The sequence below is a fragment of the Fundulus heteroclitus genome, unplaced genomic scaffold, assembly GCF_011125445.2.
Source record: "Fundulus heteroclitus isolate FHET01 unplaced genomic scaffold, MU-UCD_Fhet_4.1 scaffold_47, whole genome shotgun sequence".
Taxonomy (NCBI): Eukaryota; Metazoa; Chordata; class Actinopteri; order Cyprinodontiformes; family Fundulidae; genus Fundulus; species Fundulus heteroclitus.
The window spans coordinates 409,337-424,484 of NW_023396890.1; the positions used below are offsets into that span (position 1 = coordinate 409,337).

At 38.2% G+C, this 15,148-nt stretch overlaps 1 protein-coding gene across 3 annotated transcripts; it reads right to left on the reverse strand.

The window, feature by feature from the left end:
- Positions 1 to 4,406: 4,406 nt before the first annotated feature.
- On the reverse strand, positions 4,407 to 13,975 carry decr2 (2,4-dienoyl CoA reductase 2, peroxisomal). 3 transcript variants are annotated; one of them, XM_036132113.1, is made up of 9 exons: positions 13,845 to 13,975; positions 13,657 to 13,725; positions 12,224 to 12,275; positions 11,998 to 12,133; positions 9,378 to 9,502; positions 6,376 to 6,469; positions 6,182 to 6,286; positions 5,863 to 6,051; positions 4,407 to 4,722 (listed from the first exon to the last, which is right to left on the reverse strand). In XM_036132113.1, exons 1-9 carry the CDS (start codon positions 13,940 to 13,942, stop codon positions 4,688 to 4,690), a joined length of 903 nt encoding a protein of 300 aa, XP_035988006.1. In that variant the 5' UTR covers positions 13,943 to 13,975; the 3' UTR covers positions 4,407 to 4,687. The 3 variants fall into 3 exon arrangements, with proteins under 3 accessions (XP_035988006.1, XP_035988007.1, XP_035988008.1); XM_036132114.1 differs by having other exon boundaries at positions 5,813 to 6,051; XM_036132115.1 differs by having other exon boundaries at positions 5,800 to 6,051.
- Between the last annotated feature and the right edge of the window lie 1,173 nt (positions 13,976 to 15,148).

Sequence of the window (15,148 nt, forward strand, 5' to 3'; positions counted from 1 at the left end):
AGCTGTGTACCTGTTGGATGATTGCCTTAATGTACGGTTAAAATAAGGCACAGGTGTCAAACTCAAGGCCCGCGGGCCAAATCTGGCCCTTCAAGGTAAATTATCTGGCCCTCGAGAGCCAAAAAAAAGGCATATATCCTTTTATAGTGTATAAAGTGGCTAAAACTGTGCCTCCTGTAAGTGTAGCTCACCCCAATATCACCTTTTTTTGCAGATAAACTGTATAAACTGGGCCTAAGAGTGCTACTTTTATGTTACTGTGCATTTTTCAATACTACTGTGTGAACTGGAATGAAATTATGAAATGAAAAGTATCGTCTCTACACATGCAAGCGGCCCTTTTAATGACTTCATGATGCCAAATTAGCCCCATATAGAAATTAGTTTGACACCACTGAAATAAAGGATACCTGTTGTCTGGATCTGTGTGGAACGTGTGCTCTTGCTCAGTAAATAGAAGACACCCGATTATGCAGTTTAAGATTGTCCATTGTCTACATCCGGGGTCACCAACATGTCAAGTCAAGTCAACTTTATTGTCAATTTCTTCACATGCTCCAGACATACAAAGAGATCGAAATTACGCTTCTCACTATCCCACGGTGAAGACAAGACGCATTCTATCAATCTAAGTACACAGACAAACATGACATTGAGGTAAACAAAAAAATAAGTAAATAAGAGGGCACATGCAGTGAAGAATGTAGCGTCCTCAAGCCTGCTCTTGAAAAAAAAAAAGCAAAATCCACCTGTGAGCTGCATTTAAAACTTTATTTTGTTCCTTTACTCTTCCTATTTACTCACATTTCCATTCATATAGATGTAAAAATGACAATATCTATAACAAAGCATGACAAATGTGTTTATTTTACATAAAGTTAAGGTGAACTCTGACTTTTTAGTTCAAAGATCAGTAACAGGTAGCTCTTCGTGTGACTCTGTACCAGTGAAGCAGCTCTCAGACTTTAAAAAGGTTGGTGACCCCCCTGGTCCGTATTATTCTAAAGTCAGGTTGCATAAAATCTACCGCTCTGTCTCACCAATTTGTGACAGGTTTAAAGCACCTGCTGGCATATTATCTCCCGCTTTTTGGGTCTGCTCTTTATTAACGAGTTTTGGTGTAAGATATTTGACAGGTACTCTAAGAAGCCTCCGGATGCAGGACTCACCATTTTTGGCATTTCAAAGACAATCAAGGACCTCCCTGCATTTATACAGCAGCCTCTGGCACTAGGAATGTTTTTTTTTTTTTTTTTTTTTGCTGAAGGACTAATCTTTAAATAATGGAAATCCCCTCCTTTCAGGTGTGGTGTCACCTGATATGATATCGGTGATACACATGGAAAGACTCAGATCTTTAAGAACGTGTTCAATGAGAACATTCACAAATGCTTGGAGGCCATTTCTCACGTACCTGGAGGAGTTGAAGGTAGTTTCACGTGCTAAATCAGAAATAAAATATTTAAGTAATATATAAGTACTTGAAGGCCAAATAACCTCTACAAATATAATGGGATTTTTTTAGCTGCCTTATGAAATGTGATCATTTAAATTAAGCTCTTAAGCCAAAGGGTGTATTTAAAATGCATATTGATACTTGATAAGGCATTTCACAAATTGTACAATGCCTAAACTGCTAATCTTGTTATAAACTAACATAAAGCGCCTGGAGGATGATGTGGGTGTGAAATTTTGAGAGTAAATTATTCTGGGCCTGAGTAAATTCAAATGCCAAAAAAAAAAAATTTCACCTAAAAAAATAATGTTTACGTACAAAACGTCTTACCTTTGCTGTAAAGAAGGAAATAAACACAATAAATTGTAACTACAACATCTTGGTTGCATCTGTTTGGTGTCCACAAAACAAGCAATTGAAAAGGTAAGCATGTTTAGATTGATAAAAATCCAGACAGAGCCCTACTATTTATATGCGCTTTTGACCCAGTTTGGCACAATTTTTGAAATTTATTCTTGAAAACTACAACCATGTGTCTACTTTTTTTTTTTTACAGTGCATCAGATTGTGATTCATTTTGCAGAAACATCTGGAGCAGGCTTTGAGTTTCTCATCCAACAGGACACAGCAGCTGTGTTTGTACGTGTCGGAAACTGCCTGTAAATTTGCTGGAAATCCCGTTGATTTCACTCTAGCTAGTTTGTTCCCTGCGTAGCCATGTGTGACGGTCAGTTTTGCTTTTCTATGTGAAAACAGACCAAAGATACCCTCCCTAAAACAAACATCCAATCACACGTGGCTCTGGCAACATCACGCTGCAAAAAGGGAACTCAAAATAAGTAAAATGTTCTTGAAAGTTTTGTATTTTTCCTTGATTTGAGCAGCTAAATAAGACTATTTGCCAATGGAATAAGAGTTTTGCACTTAAAATAAGAAAAAATTATCTCCATCATCTTATTTCGAATGCAGGATGTCTAATTATCTTATTTTAGGGGTAAATATACTCATCCCATTGCCGAATAGTGTTATTTAGCTGCTCAAATAAAGGAAAAATAAAACAATTTCAAGAAAATTTTACTTACTTTTAGTTCCCTTTTTGCAGTGAAGGACAAATGATCAGACAGGATAGAGAGCAATAATGTTTTCAGATAACAATATACAATCAATTCCATTTTTCATAATTAGGATGATCATTTACCTCTACAGTGCATTAAATCCTTTGACAAAAGCAAAAAAAAAAAAAAAAAAAAATACTGTGGTTTAGATACTGACTGGTTTGTGAGTGAAAATACATTCACTTGGATTTTTCTTGTTGCTTTGATCAAAATCCTTATTGATCTTTTCTATGAACGCTGCAAGACCTTTGAACTGTATATGAACACGCTGCATGGATTTCAGGAAAACCAATAATAGACATGTTTTTTTTTTTGTAATATGTAAAGAAAAGAAGGAAGGTTTTGCTGTTAACCAGCATTGTAGGCTGTGAGGTGTTCATTGTGTTCATCAGAGAATTTACTGAGAAAAATGTTACTACTTAAAAGGTAAAACAAGTAGAAAACAGCCATTACTCATTTTATCTGTGACAAAAAAGAAAACCAAACAGATAGAAAAACTCAAACAATATAAATTAACAGACTCATAACAAAAGTTCCGAAGCTGATGAATGTCATCCTTACTAGGCTCAGCCTCACTGTCCATTGTAGCTTTCATCACGACGTTAAACCCATCGATATTAATTCAGAATCTGGACCAGAAATCTGTCAAAAAGTCACTCATCAGCCATGAGGTTCATTAACAGCTGATCAGCTTGATTCTGTTGCCTATTGTGACGTCACAACTCGTAAATGCTTAAAGCAGAATATGCTGTTTTGAAAAAGAATTTGGGGAAATCTTGCAGTAAAACTCTTAATTACTCAGCTGCTTATAATGCCAGCATTAATTAAGAAGTACTCAATTGGATAGTATCTTTAGAAAGGATGCCCAGACCTCAGCATAAAGATCACAATGAGGTTGGATATTAAGGCGCTCAACAAGTCTTTAACTAAACTGATTGTTTATTCAGCTTTGATTGGTCATTATTGTTATAAATGAACCTCACCAGTAAATATTAGAAATATAACGATGATAAAAAAGAAACTAAATTAAATCAACATTTATTTGGAGGGATTTACAGCATTCTAGCACCCCCTTCTGGTGGTCAGCAGTACTGCACCTCATTAATACAACTGAATCTTCTTAGTTTTAGCTCATTGTTACCATAAAATTAACGCTTTTAAAGCTCTTCGCAGGCTTCAAGATTGAACAAAGACTGAAAGTAAAATGATCGGTTTTATATTACACCCTATTTTCATAAATACTGCACTATCTTGCATACTGCTTGATGAGTTCAGTAAATAGGCTGTAGGCACTGTTTAACTTGAATATTTAATCTTTTTTGGATGCCATATTATCAATAATTGTGCAATATTTAATCTGGTATTTGGTTTTTACTTTTTACTGTTGCCGTTAATTTAGAACCAACTTCAGATTAGACCAGCTTGTTCTTTTCTTCATTACTAATTATTCTGTGTTACCGTCTTGTCACACCCAAAGTTTCCTATTGTGGGACTATAGAGGAATTTCTTGTCTTATTTCTCCTTATTTTTCTCCAGCACTTTTCCTATAACATAGCAGCAGAAGAAAAGTGCAACACAATTTAAATTAGGTAAAATTCGGCTGGGTTTTCAAGATGTTAAGTTTTATTAAAACCTCTTTATCATCCATTGCAAAGTAATGTTTTTAGGAGAAAGAATGATCTCACCTCTTCCATCGCTTCATTTAAATTAAATTCACGCTTCAAATAATTTCAAATATACATATGGTGCTTTTTTATCATTTACCACCTTCAATTTGAGAAAAAAGGATTTGCAATGAGTTTCAGTTATAATCTGACAGGAATGGAAACAAAAAGTAAAAGCTGATTAGAAAGGTTTTTATTGGTGAGTACAAAGACTTGGAATAAAAAACAGGACGGTAGGGAAATTTATGACCGTACTGACCACTGGAATGGTTAAACTATTCATTCACAATTAGATGAATTGTTCCTTTACTTATAGATCACATGTATATGGTTTATTTGTGCATCTACTAGACTCCTAGCAACACACACCAAAGGCACCAGTGTGCATAATAAACCTCCACCATTGTTCGTAAACTGCATCGTTGCTTTAGAAAGGTCCTGATTTTTCCCGATCACTTGTCCTTCCTCTGTTCAGGTGACCAGTAACCTGTGGGGGAAAACAATACGCCTCATTATTAAGTATTCAGACCATAGACATTATATACGTAGACGCGTCGTTGGGCGGGTTCTGCCTATGCTGCGATGCGTCAGAGCGTCCGCCATCTTAAATGTGGCAAATCTGCAGTTACTCAGTCACTTAAACAGTATCAGAGGGACTTTAATCTCTGAATATACTTTGTATTCGTAATATTTTTTATTTTTGTAGTATAACAAGTTTATTTTCGTATCCCTTTAGCTTCATTCTCCTGAATTTATTCCCGTAAAGAATAAAAATAATTAAAATAATCTAACCTGGCCCTATTACTCCAGGAGTGAAATAATTCTGCAAACTGTGACTTTTCTGGAAATGTTCCCTCTTAATTCTCATAATTCTAATAACATTATCACTTTTGTGTTTTTTTGCTTTGTCATTTTTTTTTTTTTTACTTTACTGACCTAGGACTTTTTTTTATCATATTATTAATTTTACCTGTTTAATACTCCCCCAAAAAAGTCTGTCCTAAAGGTTCACATGTGACACGGTTTAATGAAATAATGAAAACCACAATGTTTACATTTAACAAAATCGATCCTTATATTCATAACACATACCACACACACACACACACATATAGAATATATATATATATAGATATATATACATACATATATATATATATATTACATATATATATATATTATATATACTATATATATATCCTACATATATATATATACTATTATATATATATATATTAGATATATATATATATATATATATATATATATATCTATATATATATATATATATATATATATCTTGTATCTGCCTTCTATATATATGTAGAAGGCAGATACAAGTAGTGAAATCAGCCAGAATACATTCACAATAACAGAACTCAACTTTTTTCTGCTACATACAATATGGCGGTGACGTTGACGCGCGAACCAGCGCCCTATGACGCGTCTACGTATATATGTCTGTGATTCAGACTGGCTGTGGATCAGACATTAAATCAGAGGCGGTGTTATCCGTCGTACGGTTTCTCCGTGTGGATCTCAAGCTGTGCCTCCTCCTACACACCTGGTCAGGAGGAGGACAGGAGAGCTCCTGCTCAGAGCTTAGCGGATTTAGAGGAGGCTATACCCAACAGCGCCGAGACGTCGTTGGGCGAGGTCAACCACGCCCCGCCGTCCGCCACCAGGACGGCCCCGGTCATGTAGGAGGACGCCCGGCTGGCCAGGAAGAGCGTGCAGTGGGCCATCTCCGTCTTGTTGCCAGCTCGCTGCAAAGGAATGGACTGGAAGGAACCTGCAGCCTCGGCACCAGAACCTCCTGGGTATTTAATGCAGAAATTAAAGCCGCCGATTGCATCCCTTCACGTTATACATGTTAAATTTCATGCATTGGCCTTAAAAACTTGGTGTTTTTCATTAAAATGTATATAAAGTTAATTTCTTTTTACCAAGCCTGCGGAAACCCTCAGTGCCAGAGATCGGTCCTGGGGCCACAGCGTTGACCCTCACCCCGCTGGGCCCCCACTCTACAGCCAGATGCTTCGTCATGGCATCTAAGCCACAGGGGAAGCAACATCCATTTATTACTTTCACATCAACAGAGAGAATTAAAAAAAAAAAATAGATAAAGCAACGTGCTCACCATTAGCTGCTTTAGCAGAGCCAGCATGCACCTGCAGGGCCTGTCCTCGGTACGCAAGCGTGGCAGAAATGTTGACTATGTTGCCTCCGTGATCCTGCATACAAAACCGACGGCGTTCGTTAACCTCAGCTTCCAAAGTGCAAAGACCTTCCAGTACCGACCACTGAGCTATATATTATTTATTTGAAATAAACTTGTTCAGAGCCGCAAATGTTGCCTGGCCTTTTGAAAAAAAGACAAGTTCTTATTTGTGATAAAGATCTATTGTAGGAAATATGTTGTCATCGTTAAAGAAACGCCCTTTTCTGTCTATTTTGAGGTTTAAAAAAAAGAGGATGGACGGGATGGTGATATTTGTGGATAATGATGTAAAAAAAAAAAATCATAGTTTCTAACATAATGAAAAATTATTGATTTAAAATTAAATATTACTGGCACTTTTAGCATAATTCTTTTGTGAAAATTAAAAGCAATTATTCCAAGAAATGTATTACATTTAAATACTATAATAAAAGTATAATTTGTAGTCAAAGTCATTAAGAGCCGCTGTGGAAGGTACAAAGAGCCACAGGTTGCAGACCCCTGGCCCAGATGCACTGAGCTATATTATACACTGGAGTGCTAATAGCTGCTGTTAGAACGAGTCGCTTTGAAGCCACCAGCCGCCATATTGGTACTCCCTATTTTCCTCCAGTAACTAGGGAATATGTGCGCTACAGCATCGAATAACGAGGATTTTCTCATGTTCAGGGGGGCTTAAAACTTTTAAAATGTCAAATGCCATATACATGTGAGTCATGTGCTGAAATATTTAGCATTTTATTTATTTAAATATATACATATAACATTTCTAAATATATAAATAACAATATACAAAAACATATATTTTCATATGTGTATACATATATATATATATATACACATATATACATATACACATATTTATATATACATATATATATATATTTAATATGAATAACATGTAAAATATTTCAGCACCTAATTTCCTAGTAGTTGATAGTGTTAGTACATCCACTGACTGTAGAATTACCTGTGAAACGTTTTCACTCAGCCAGAAAACTGCTTGTTGTTGCAACCAAATCCTGTGGGATTCTGTGAGAGTAGGGAGTAGCAAGATGGCGGCCAGTGACTTCAGTTTTTCAGCTAAATCAGCACTCCAGTGTATTATATAGCTCAGTGGTACCGACCTAGTGGGGGCGAAGCATCGAACAACGGCTCGGCACTGCCGCCTGTTGGTGAGGAGGGAGACAAACATGGAGGACGCCGTGCAGAAAGTTCTTCATTAGCCTTTAGCGCAGCAGTGATAGAGGCTGCAGTTCAAGAAGGATTCAGCCAATCAGCGTAGGTGGCTGATGCAGATGGAGACTATTTTTAATCATGTTAAAATCTTAGTAATTAAAAAAGGTTACATCCCACACAAAGTATTTATTTTCTTAATAACCACATTCTCTTTAGTTTTACAGTAAATAGAACCACATCAACCTGTTCAGGGTGCACCCCTCGCCTCGTTGAATGACTACTGGAGATTAGCACCAGCAACCCTGCATGGATAAGTGGGTATAAACAATAGATCTATCCAATGACTTTTACTCAATTGGCACCAAAATCAGCTTCTAATTCATTTATTAAAATTGGCTAAATACAGCAAGCTTTAAAAAAAAAAAAAAAAGGTCCAACCAAATTCCAGTTCGTATTGCTGAAAATGCACAGAAATAAATTGCTTTTTATTTTAATTGAGCCCAAAGCCATTTTCAAACTGAATGACCATCTTTTAATAAGGAAAATGTGCAAAACCCGTTTTAAGTTTAAGATTTAAACGTCATTTTCCTACAGAAGATCTGACTAATTAGTTTAATTTCAATATTGAAAGCTCATATTTTGTGGAGCAGTTGTTTTATTAATAATAATTTTATTAATATATTTTCTATTATATTTGAGGACTTTGTACTTGATAATCTTGGACCACATGAGAAAAAGTCATGCTGTATCTAGTAGCAACTTTTGCTAAAGTTACCAATGAAGAAACACAAAACAAAAAGAGACAGACAGACAAAAACTTCAGTCTGTTGTAAAATGCTGCACTGATAAGTTCTTGCAACAACAGCATAAATGTTTTATTATGTTTGTTTGTCGGGGGGAACCTTGACAGATGCAGAGTTTAGAGGCTTTTGTAGAGCTCTGACCTGCAGGTGTTGGTTTTAACCGTATCTGAGGATTTGTTTCCAGTTCACCTGCTGTGAATTACAGTAAACATCAATAACAGGAGCCGAGACGACGGGGTTTTACAAATAATTCAGAACAAAAGCAAAATGGTTAAAGAGCGGACATTTTGACCTGCGGTTAGCTTCTTATATTAGCATGTAGAGCATCGCTAAGACAGCAGACTGCTTGTGTACATCCTGGAGACTGTAGCTCGCTCCTCACCTTAACTTACCTGCTGAGCAGATTATTTTTACCATCTTTAATTATTATTTTTATATATTTTTTTTATATTATTTTTAATCATTCTTATTCCATGTGTGTGTTATTTTGTGTACAGCACTTTGGCCAGAGCTACCTGTGTTAAAGGTGCTACGTAAATATAGCTGACATTACCTTCATGTTTAAACAGAGCAGCTTTCTGCTAAGAACTTTGCGCTCACAGCCTGAATAAACCACACATTTCGACATTCGGTAGATAGTTTCCTTTTGGACAGCTTTTAAATCTCTTTTAAATCACCTTGGTACTGAAAATAGCAGACAGCGTCGTCTGTATTGTTAGCACGTTGTGTTTGCAGATCAGACAAAGATCAGTTATTTTAGTTTCCAACTGGTTGATCGAGATGAAACGGATGATTTCTCTGCACATCTCACACATTTTATTGTGCTTAAGTGAAATGTTGCAACTTCAGGAGGCCCATGGGAACCAAATTCTGACTCTGAATTGTAATAATTATCAGAATAAATATCAAAATGAGGCATTTGAAGGAAGGCAGACGTACCTTGAACCACTTCTCATAAACCACCTTGCTGGTGTTGAACGTCCCCATGGTGTCTATCTCTAGAACGGTTTTAAAAGCGTTAAAGGAGAGTGCCGAAGCAGGGCAGAGGAAGTTTCCAGCAGCATCTGTGTAAAAAAAAAAAAAAAAGCATTTCTTTTACTGTCAGCACATGTTGTCGTGCATTTGAACAATAAAACGGCCAGAAAACGTTTGATTAAACTTTAAAAGCGACCGTAATTATTATTACTATGCTGTCCACAGCTGTTGGCGCCACCGATCACCATGAGTGATTCAGGTTTATATGTATTCAGTGGGAAAGATCCCACAGTAAGAAATATTTCACTCATGCACCATTGGCCCAATTAGTGCTAAACGATAAATGTAACTAAAGCAGTTTGAATTTTATTTTTTACGATGTTAAGTTGATCTGAGTGTTTGAGACATTCTGAGGGCTAAACTCTGACTTCCTGTTTGCCTGATTTAAAAACAAGGCCAGACAATCAGCGGTTTATGTTTGCCTGCAAAATGGGAAAGACCAGAGAACATATCATCCATGTTATGCATGCATGTTGATCTTAATTAGACAGAACTAAATATCTGAACCTTCCCATATCTGCAGGTTAAACTAGAGCTGGACGATACAGAAAAACAAGCATATCGATACAATAGAAATCATATGGTATCGTTAATTATCAACAGATTCAAAACATGTATTTTAAGTGCAGCCCTGGTCATTTTATGCTGTTGCTTAGCAACCTGTATTTAGATACAGACAAACACTGAATTCAAACTCAACACTTTAGTATTCCTGGGTCTGCGTTGTGATTGGTTGCGAGGATGTAGTGACTGTAATATTAATCTATTATTGAATTATCGCCCAGCCCTAGGTTAAAACGTCAAAACCAACGCTGGATGTGATGAAGACATGACGGTAAGGAAGATAAAACAAAAGTCCAAAACTCACTGTTAAAAAACTTCACAATAAACCCTGGACTTTATCTCCATTATCTCCACAGGAAAGACTTTTCTGTCCCACCGACACAGATTTTAACATTTGGGATTTTTTAAAACGTTCATGGACCCTCATCAGCAGTCCTGGGCCAGGGTTGTTATAAAACAAAGGCAGAATATATGAAAATGCACGGTGGAGGATCTGTGATGCCGTGGGCCCTGGAAACCATGTTAAGAGTATAATATCCGGTTATCTTCCAGACATTTTGCCAGAAAAGTGAAGGTGGGGCGTTCCTGCAGGACAACGATCCAAAACTGGAACGAGTGTTAATGACGCAGCACGTTTTTCACTTTTTAGAAACAAAATAACAGAAAATGGAGACAGTCGTGGATGAAGGGCTCTCCTTTCAGCATAGGAGGCTTAAACAAAGTGTTAAGGAGTGACTGTTGCTGTGATTTGACTTTAAAAACAAGGACTTCTTCACATTTTGTCAACTAAATAAAAGGTTTCCCCCCATTTTACAGTGTTATTATTATAAAGCCAGTATGTATGGAGGTGTCTGGATTTTGTCGGATAATCAATAACCTTGTGGTGATGCAACAGCCTCTAGAGCAGGGGTGTCAAACATACGGCCCGCGGGCCGAATCCGGCCCGCCGAACAATTTAGTCCGGCCCTGTGGCTAAATGCATTATCATTATTAAAAAAAATATATATATTTTTTTCAGTGTCCTGTCTGCCAATGTGGCAATAAGAATTGTTTTCTTAATGCCAAAAAGAGCTCATCAGATTTGACTTTCACAAGTGGAGCAGTACTGCTTTTGCCATAGTGCTCTGCTTGATTTATGAATGTGAATAGTTTTATTATGATTCATGTGGTGAATATCTCAAATGATATGGACACTACAATGGGAAAGTAGGAGAGGAAAGGAAGATCAAGAAGAAAAAAGAAAAGGTGCAAGAAAGAGGAGATAAAAGGAAGAGAATGATAAAAACAATTATTGAAAAAAACATGTACCTCGTTTAATTGACAATATGCAGTTCCTATATTGTCCACGAGGGGCGCTGTGTTTTAATCAGCAGATGGTAGCACTGAGCTTGAGATGTGGAAAACTGATTTTAAATTATTTCTTAATTTTTATTTGTTTGATGTATTTTGTCATGCAGGACAGTGTTTTTAAGTTCCAAAAAATGTGAATAAATGTTTTTCAACATTGTACAATCACTGTGATCAGTTCTTATGCATAATGCACAAGTAAATGTTTAACTGAGTAAAAGTATTGTTGAAATTGCACATACTTTTCTTAAAAACGCTGAGGTTATATATAATATATTGTGTAAAAGTGAAATTCATTTAATATAAAAATCAACAACAAGTCCACATTTATTAGTTCTATTTAATCTTGCAATGAGTTTACTCGTGTGGCCCTCTTGAGATCAGATTAAGCTGAATGCGGCCCCTAAACCAAAATTAGTTTGACACCCCTGCTCTAGAGGTAATAAAGACACGCAGCGTAAGAAAGGTTGCAAACACAACCTTTCTAGATGTGACATTTGTTCTCATTTTCTCTCTCTCTTTGGTGCTCGCTGCGTTGCGTTGAGATTGTCTCCGTCTTTGTGAATTAAGCGGGGATGTGTCACAGAAACGGGGCGCAGGAAGAGACACCTACTGTTGATGAGGATGTCCAGATGGCCAAACTCTCGGAGCGTCTCATCTACAGCCGCCATGATGCTCGCTGGCTGCCGGACGTCGATAGGCAGCGGGAGGCAGCGTCGCCCCGACGCAGACGACAGCTTCAGCGCCGCCTGCAGAGACGTTTTCATACGTTTGACACAACGCTTTGCCACATGGGTGATACTCAGGCAGAACTGCGTGAGTAAAAAAGAAAAAAAGACCTCTTTGAGCTTCTCCAAATTCCTGCTGGCTATCACAGTATCACAGCCGTGTCTGTGAGAAGAAAGAAAATAACACATTAACGAGACAATGAAGCATTAGTTAAAATTCTCCTTCTAACGAATAAAGCCCTTAATAATCAAGCTCCATCATATATCAGAGCTCTGATTACCCCGTATGTTCCTAACAGAGCACTTCGCTCTCAGACTGCAGGTCTGCTGGTGGTTCCTAGAGTCTCTAAAAGTAGAATGGGAGGCAGATCCTTTAGCTATCAGGCTCCTCTCCTGTGGAACCAACTCCCAGTTTTGGTCCGTGAGGCAGACACCCCGTCTACTTTTAAGACTAATCTTAAAACTTTCCTTTGTGACAAAGCTTCTAGTCAGAGTGGCTCATGTTACCCTGAGCTACCTCTATAGTTATGCTGCTATAGGCTTAGGCTGCTGGAGGACATCAGGGTCTATTTCTCTCACTCTGCTGAGTTCTCCTACTGCTTCTCAATTATGCATTATGTGTTGTCATTTCTGCTTTAACTTTCTGCTTCTCTCTCTTTTTCTTCATAGTAGGTACACCTGGTCTGGCGTTCTGTTAACTGTGACATCATCCAGAGAAGACGGCTCACCCGCTACTACCATCTAACGTAGAACAGATTACTGGATCAATGTGAGCTTCTGTGCTTTTTTGTCTCTCTTGTTGTGTCTCTGTTCTGTCTTCTGTAACCCCAGTCGGTCGAGGCAGATGACCGTTCATACTGAGCCCGGTTCTGCCGGAGGTTATCCTTCCTGTTAATGGAGAGTTTTTCTTCCCACTGTCGCTTCATGCTTGCTCAGTATGAGGGATTGCAGCAAAGCCATGTACAATGCAGACGACTCTCCCTGTGGCTCTACGGTTCCCCAGGAGTGAATGCTGCTTGTTGGGACTTTGATGCAATCAACTGGTTTCCTTATATAGGACATTTTTTACCAATATGTATAATCTGACCCAATCTGTATAATATGATTGAACTTGACTTTGTAAAGTGCCTTGAGATGACATGTTTCATGATTTGGCGCTATATAAATAAAATTTAATTGAATTTAATTGAATTGAAGCAACAAATAGGAGAAGATGACGTACTGGGGGAGTTGGGGGGGTTATGCAGCAATAAGGTCCTGGGTTCTAATCCTGGCTCTGGGGTCTTTCTGCATGGAGTATGCATGTTCTCCCTGTGCATGTATGGGTTCTCTCAGGGTACGCCAGCGGTCCAAAAACACGACTGTTAGGTTAATTGGTCTCCCTAAACTCTCCTTAGGTATGAATGTGATAGACTGGCGTCCTCCCCCATGTAAGGACGAGCTGGAGTAGACGATGGATGGATGTACTGTGAGTTTAAGAATGCAGTAAAACAAAAACGTTGGCATTTGTCAAAGCGTTCAGCGTGTCGCCAGCAGACGTTCACCTCATGAAGATCTCGGCTATACGAAGTCCAATTCCAGACCCGCCTCCTGTGATGAAAGCCACTTGATCTCTGAAACAAAAAGCAACGTCCCGTCTCCTTTAGGCAGGGTGATGGAAACACAGAGTCGGTCTGAGTGACGCGAGGGAAATCTCGACTAAAGATCCGAACGTCACGTTCCTGACGCCCACCTCAGTAAGTCTGGACTGTAGATGTGTGTGTATGAAGCCAGGCAGTCGTCTGAGCCGACATCCTCAGGCAGCTCCTCTCTTTTCCTGACCTCCGCCATCCTGATGGAAACGAGCGAAAACAATCACATTCACCTCGTTAGATGCTAAATCCAGGCGATTCAGTGGCTTTCAAAGTATTCACACCCCTCTGAACCACAAACTCTGCATCATGATGCAGCAACACATCGTAGCACACAATTTTTTAGCAGAAATCAAACTACGTAGTTTAAATGATCTCCATGGTGAAGCACGGTGGTGGCACCATCATGCTGTGGGGGATCAGAGGTGTCCAGGTCCAGTCCAGGGAGCTACCGTCCTGCAACACTTCCACGCATCCCTGCTCCATCACACCTGCACCCAGTGGCTGAAATCCCTCATCAGCGTTCAGCTCTGCAGAGTCAATCATCTGATTCAGGTGAAGCATCCAAATGTTGCAGGGCAGTGGTTCTCCGGGACTGGACCTGAGGGACCCACAAAGTACCAGCAGCCAGAAAATGTGCTGATTAAGCACGCTGACCTTTGATTTAGACACTTATCAAAAGTGCAACAGTGAAAAGTTGAAGAACTCCCAGTTTTATCTACAGAGACATGTTAATATGTTTCATTTGTCTCTGCAGGCAGAGCTTTAACCTGGAAATATTTTAATGAGAAACATTGTATTTCTCAGCCACAGGATAACAAGAAAAACACTGATTTTCCATGAAATTCCAGCTTTAAGTTACATTTCAGCTAAACAGACTTTAAACTAGAAATGTCCGTCTTCACACCTTGTACAAATATAAAAAAGCATTACTACAGTGCATTATTCTAGCAATCATAAAGTCTTATGAATAAGGATTTTATTTTTTATGGTGTAATAAAAACAAAACTGGAGATTCTGGTGTTTGCTAAGGTGGTAACTTGTTTAAAAAGGTTTAGGAAGCTCTGGTTTGAAACGGCCCAGTCAAAGTCCAGACCTAAACTAGGGCCGGACGATATGTCCAAAACTTATATCACCATATCTTTCTAAGTTTCTGTCAATATGATATTATTATGATATCGATATAAACAAAATAAAAGCCTCAGAAAGATGGCAAAGAATGCCCACAACAGATGCCTGTAAAAAAGTATGACAATTATTTTTTCCATGTTTCTAAAACTCCTACACTATAACCTTTTAGAAATATTTGCTTAAAAAAACCCCGCATAAAATTACATAAAACCCGGAACATCAGTCAGTGACAAATGCTGTAATCATAGACTGTGATTGAGTAAAGTTATACCGC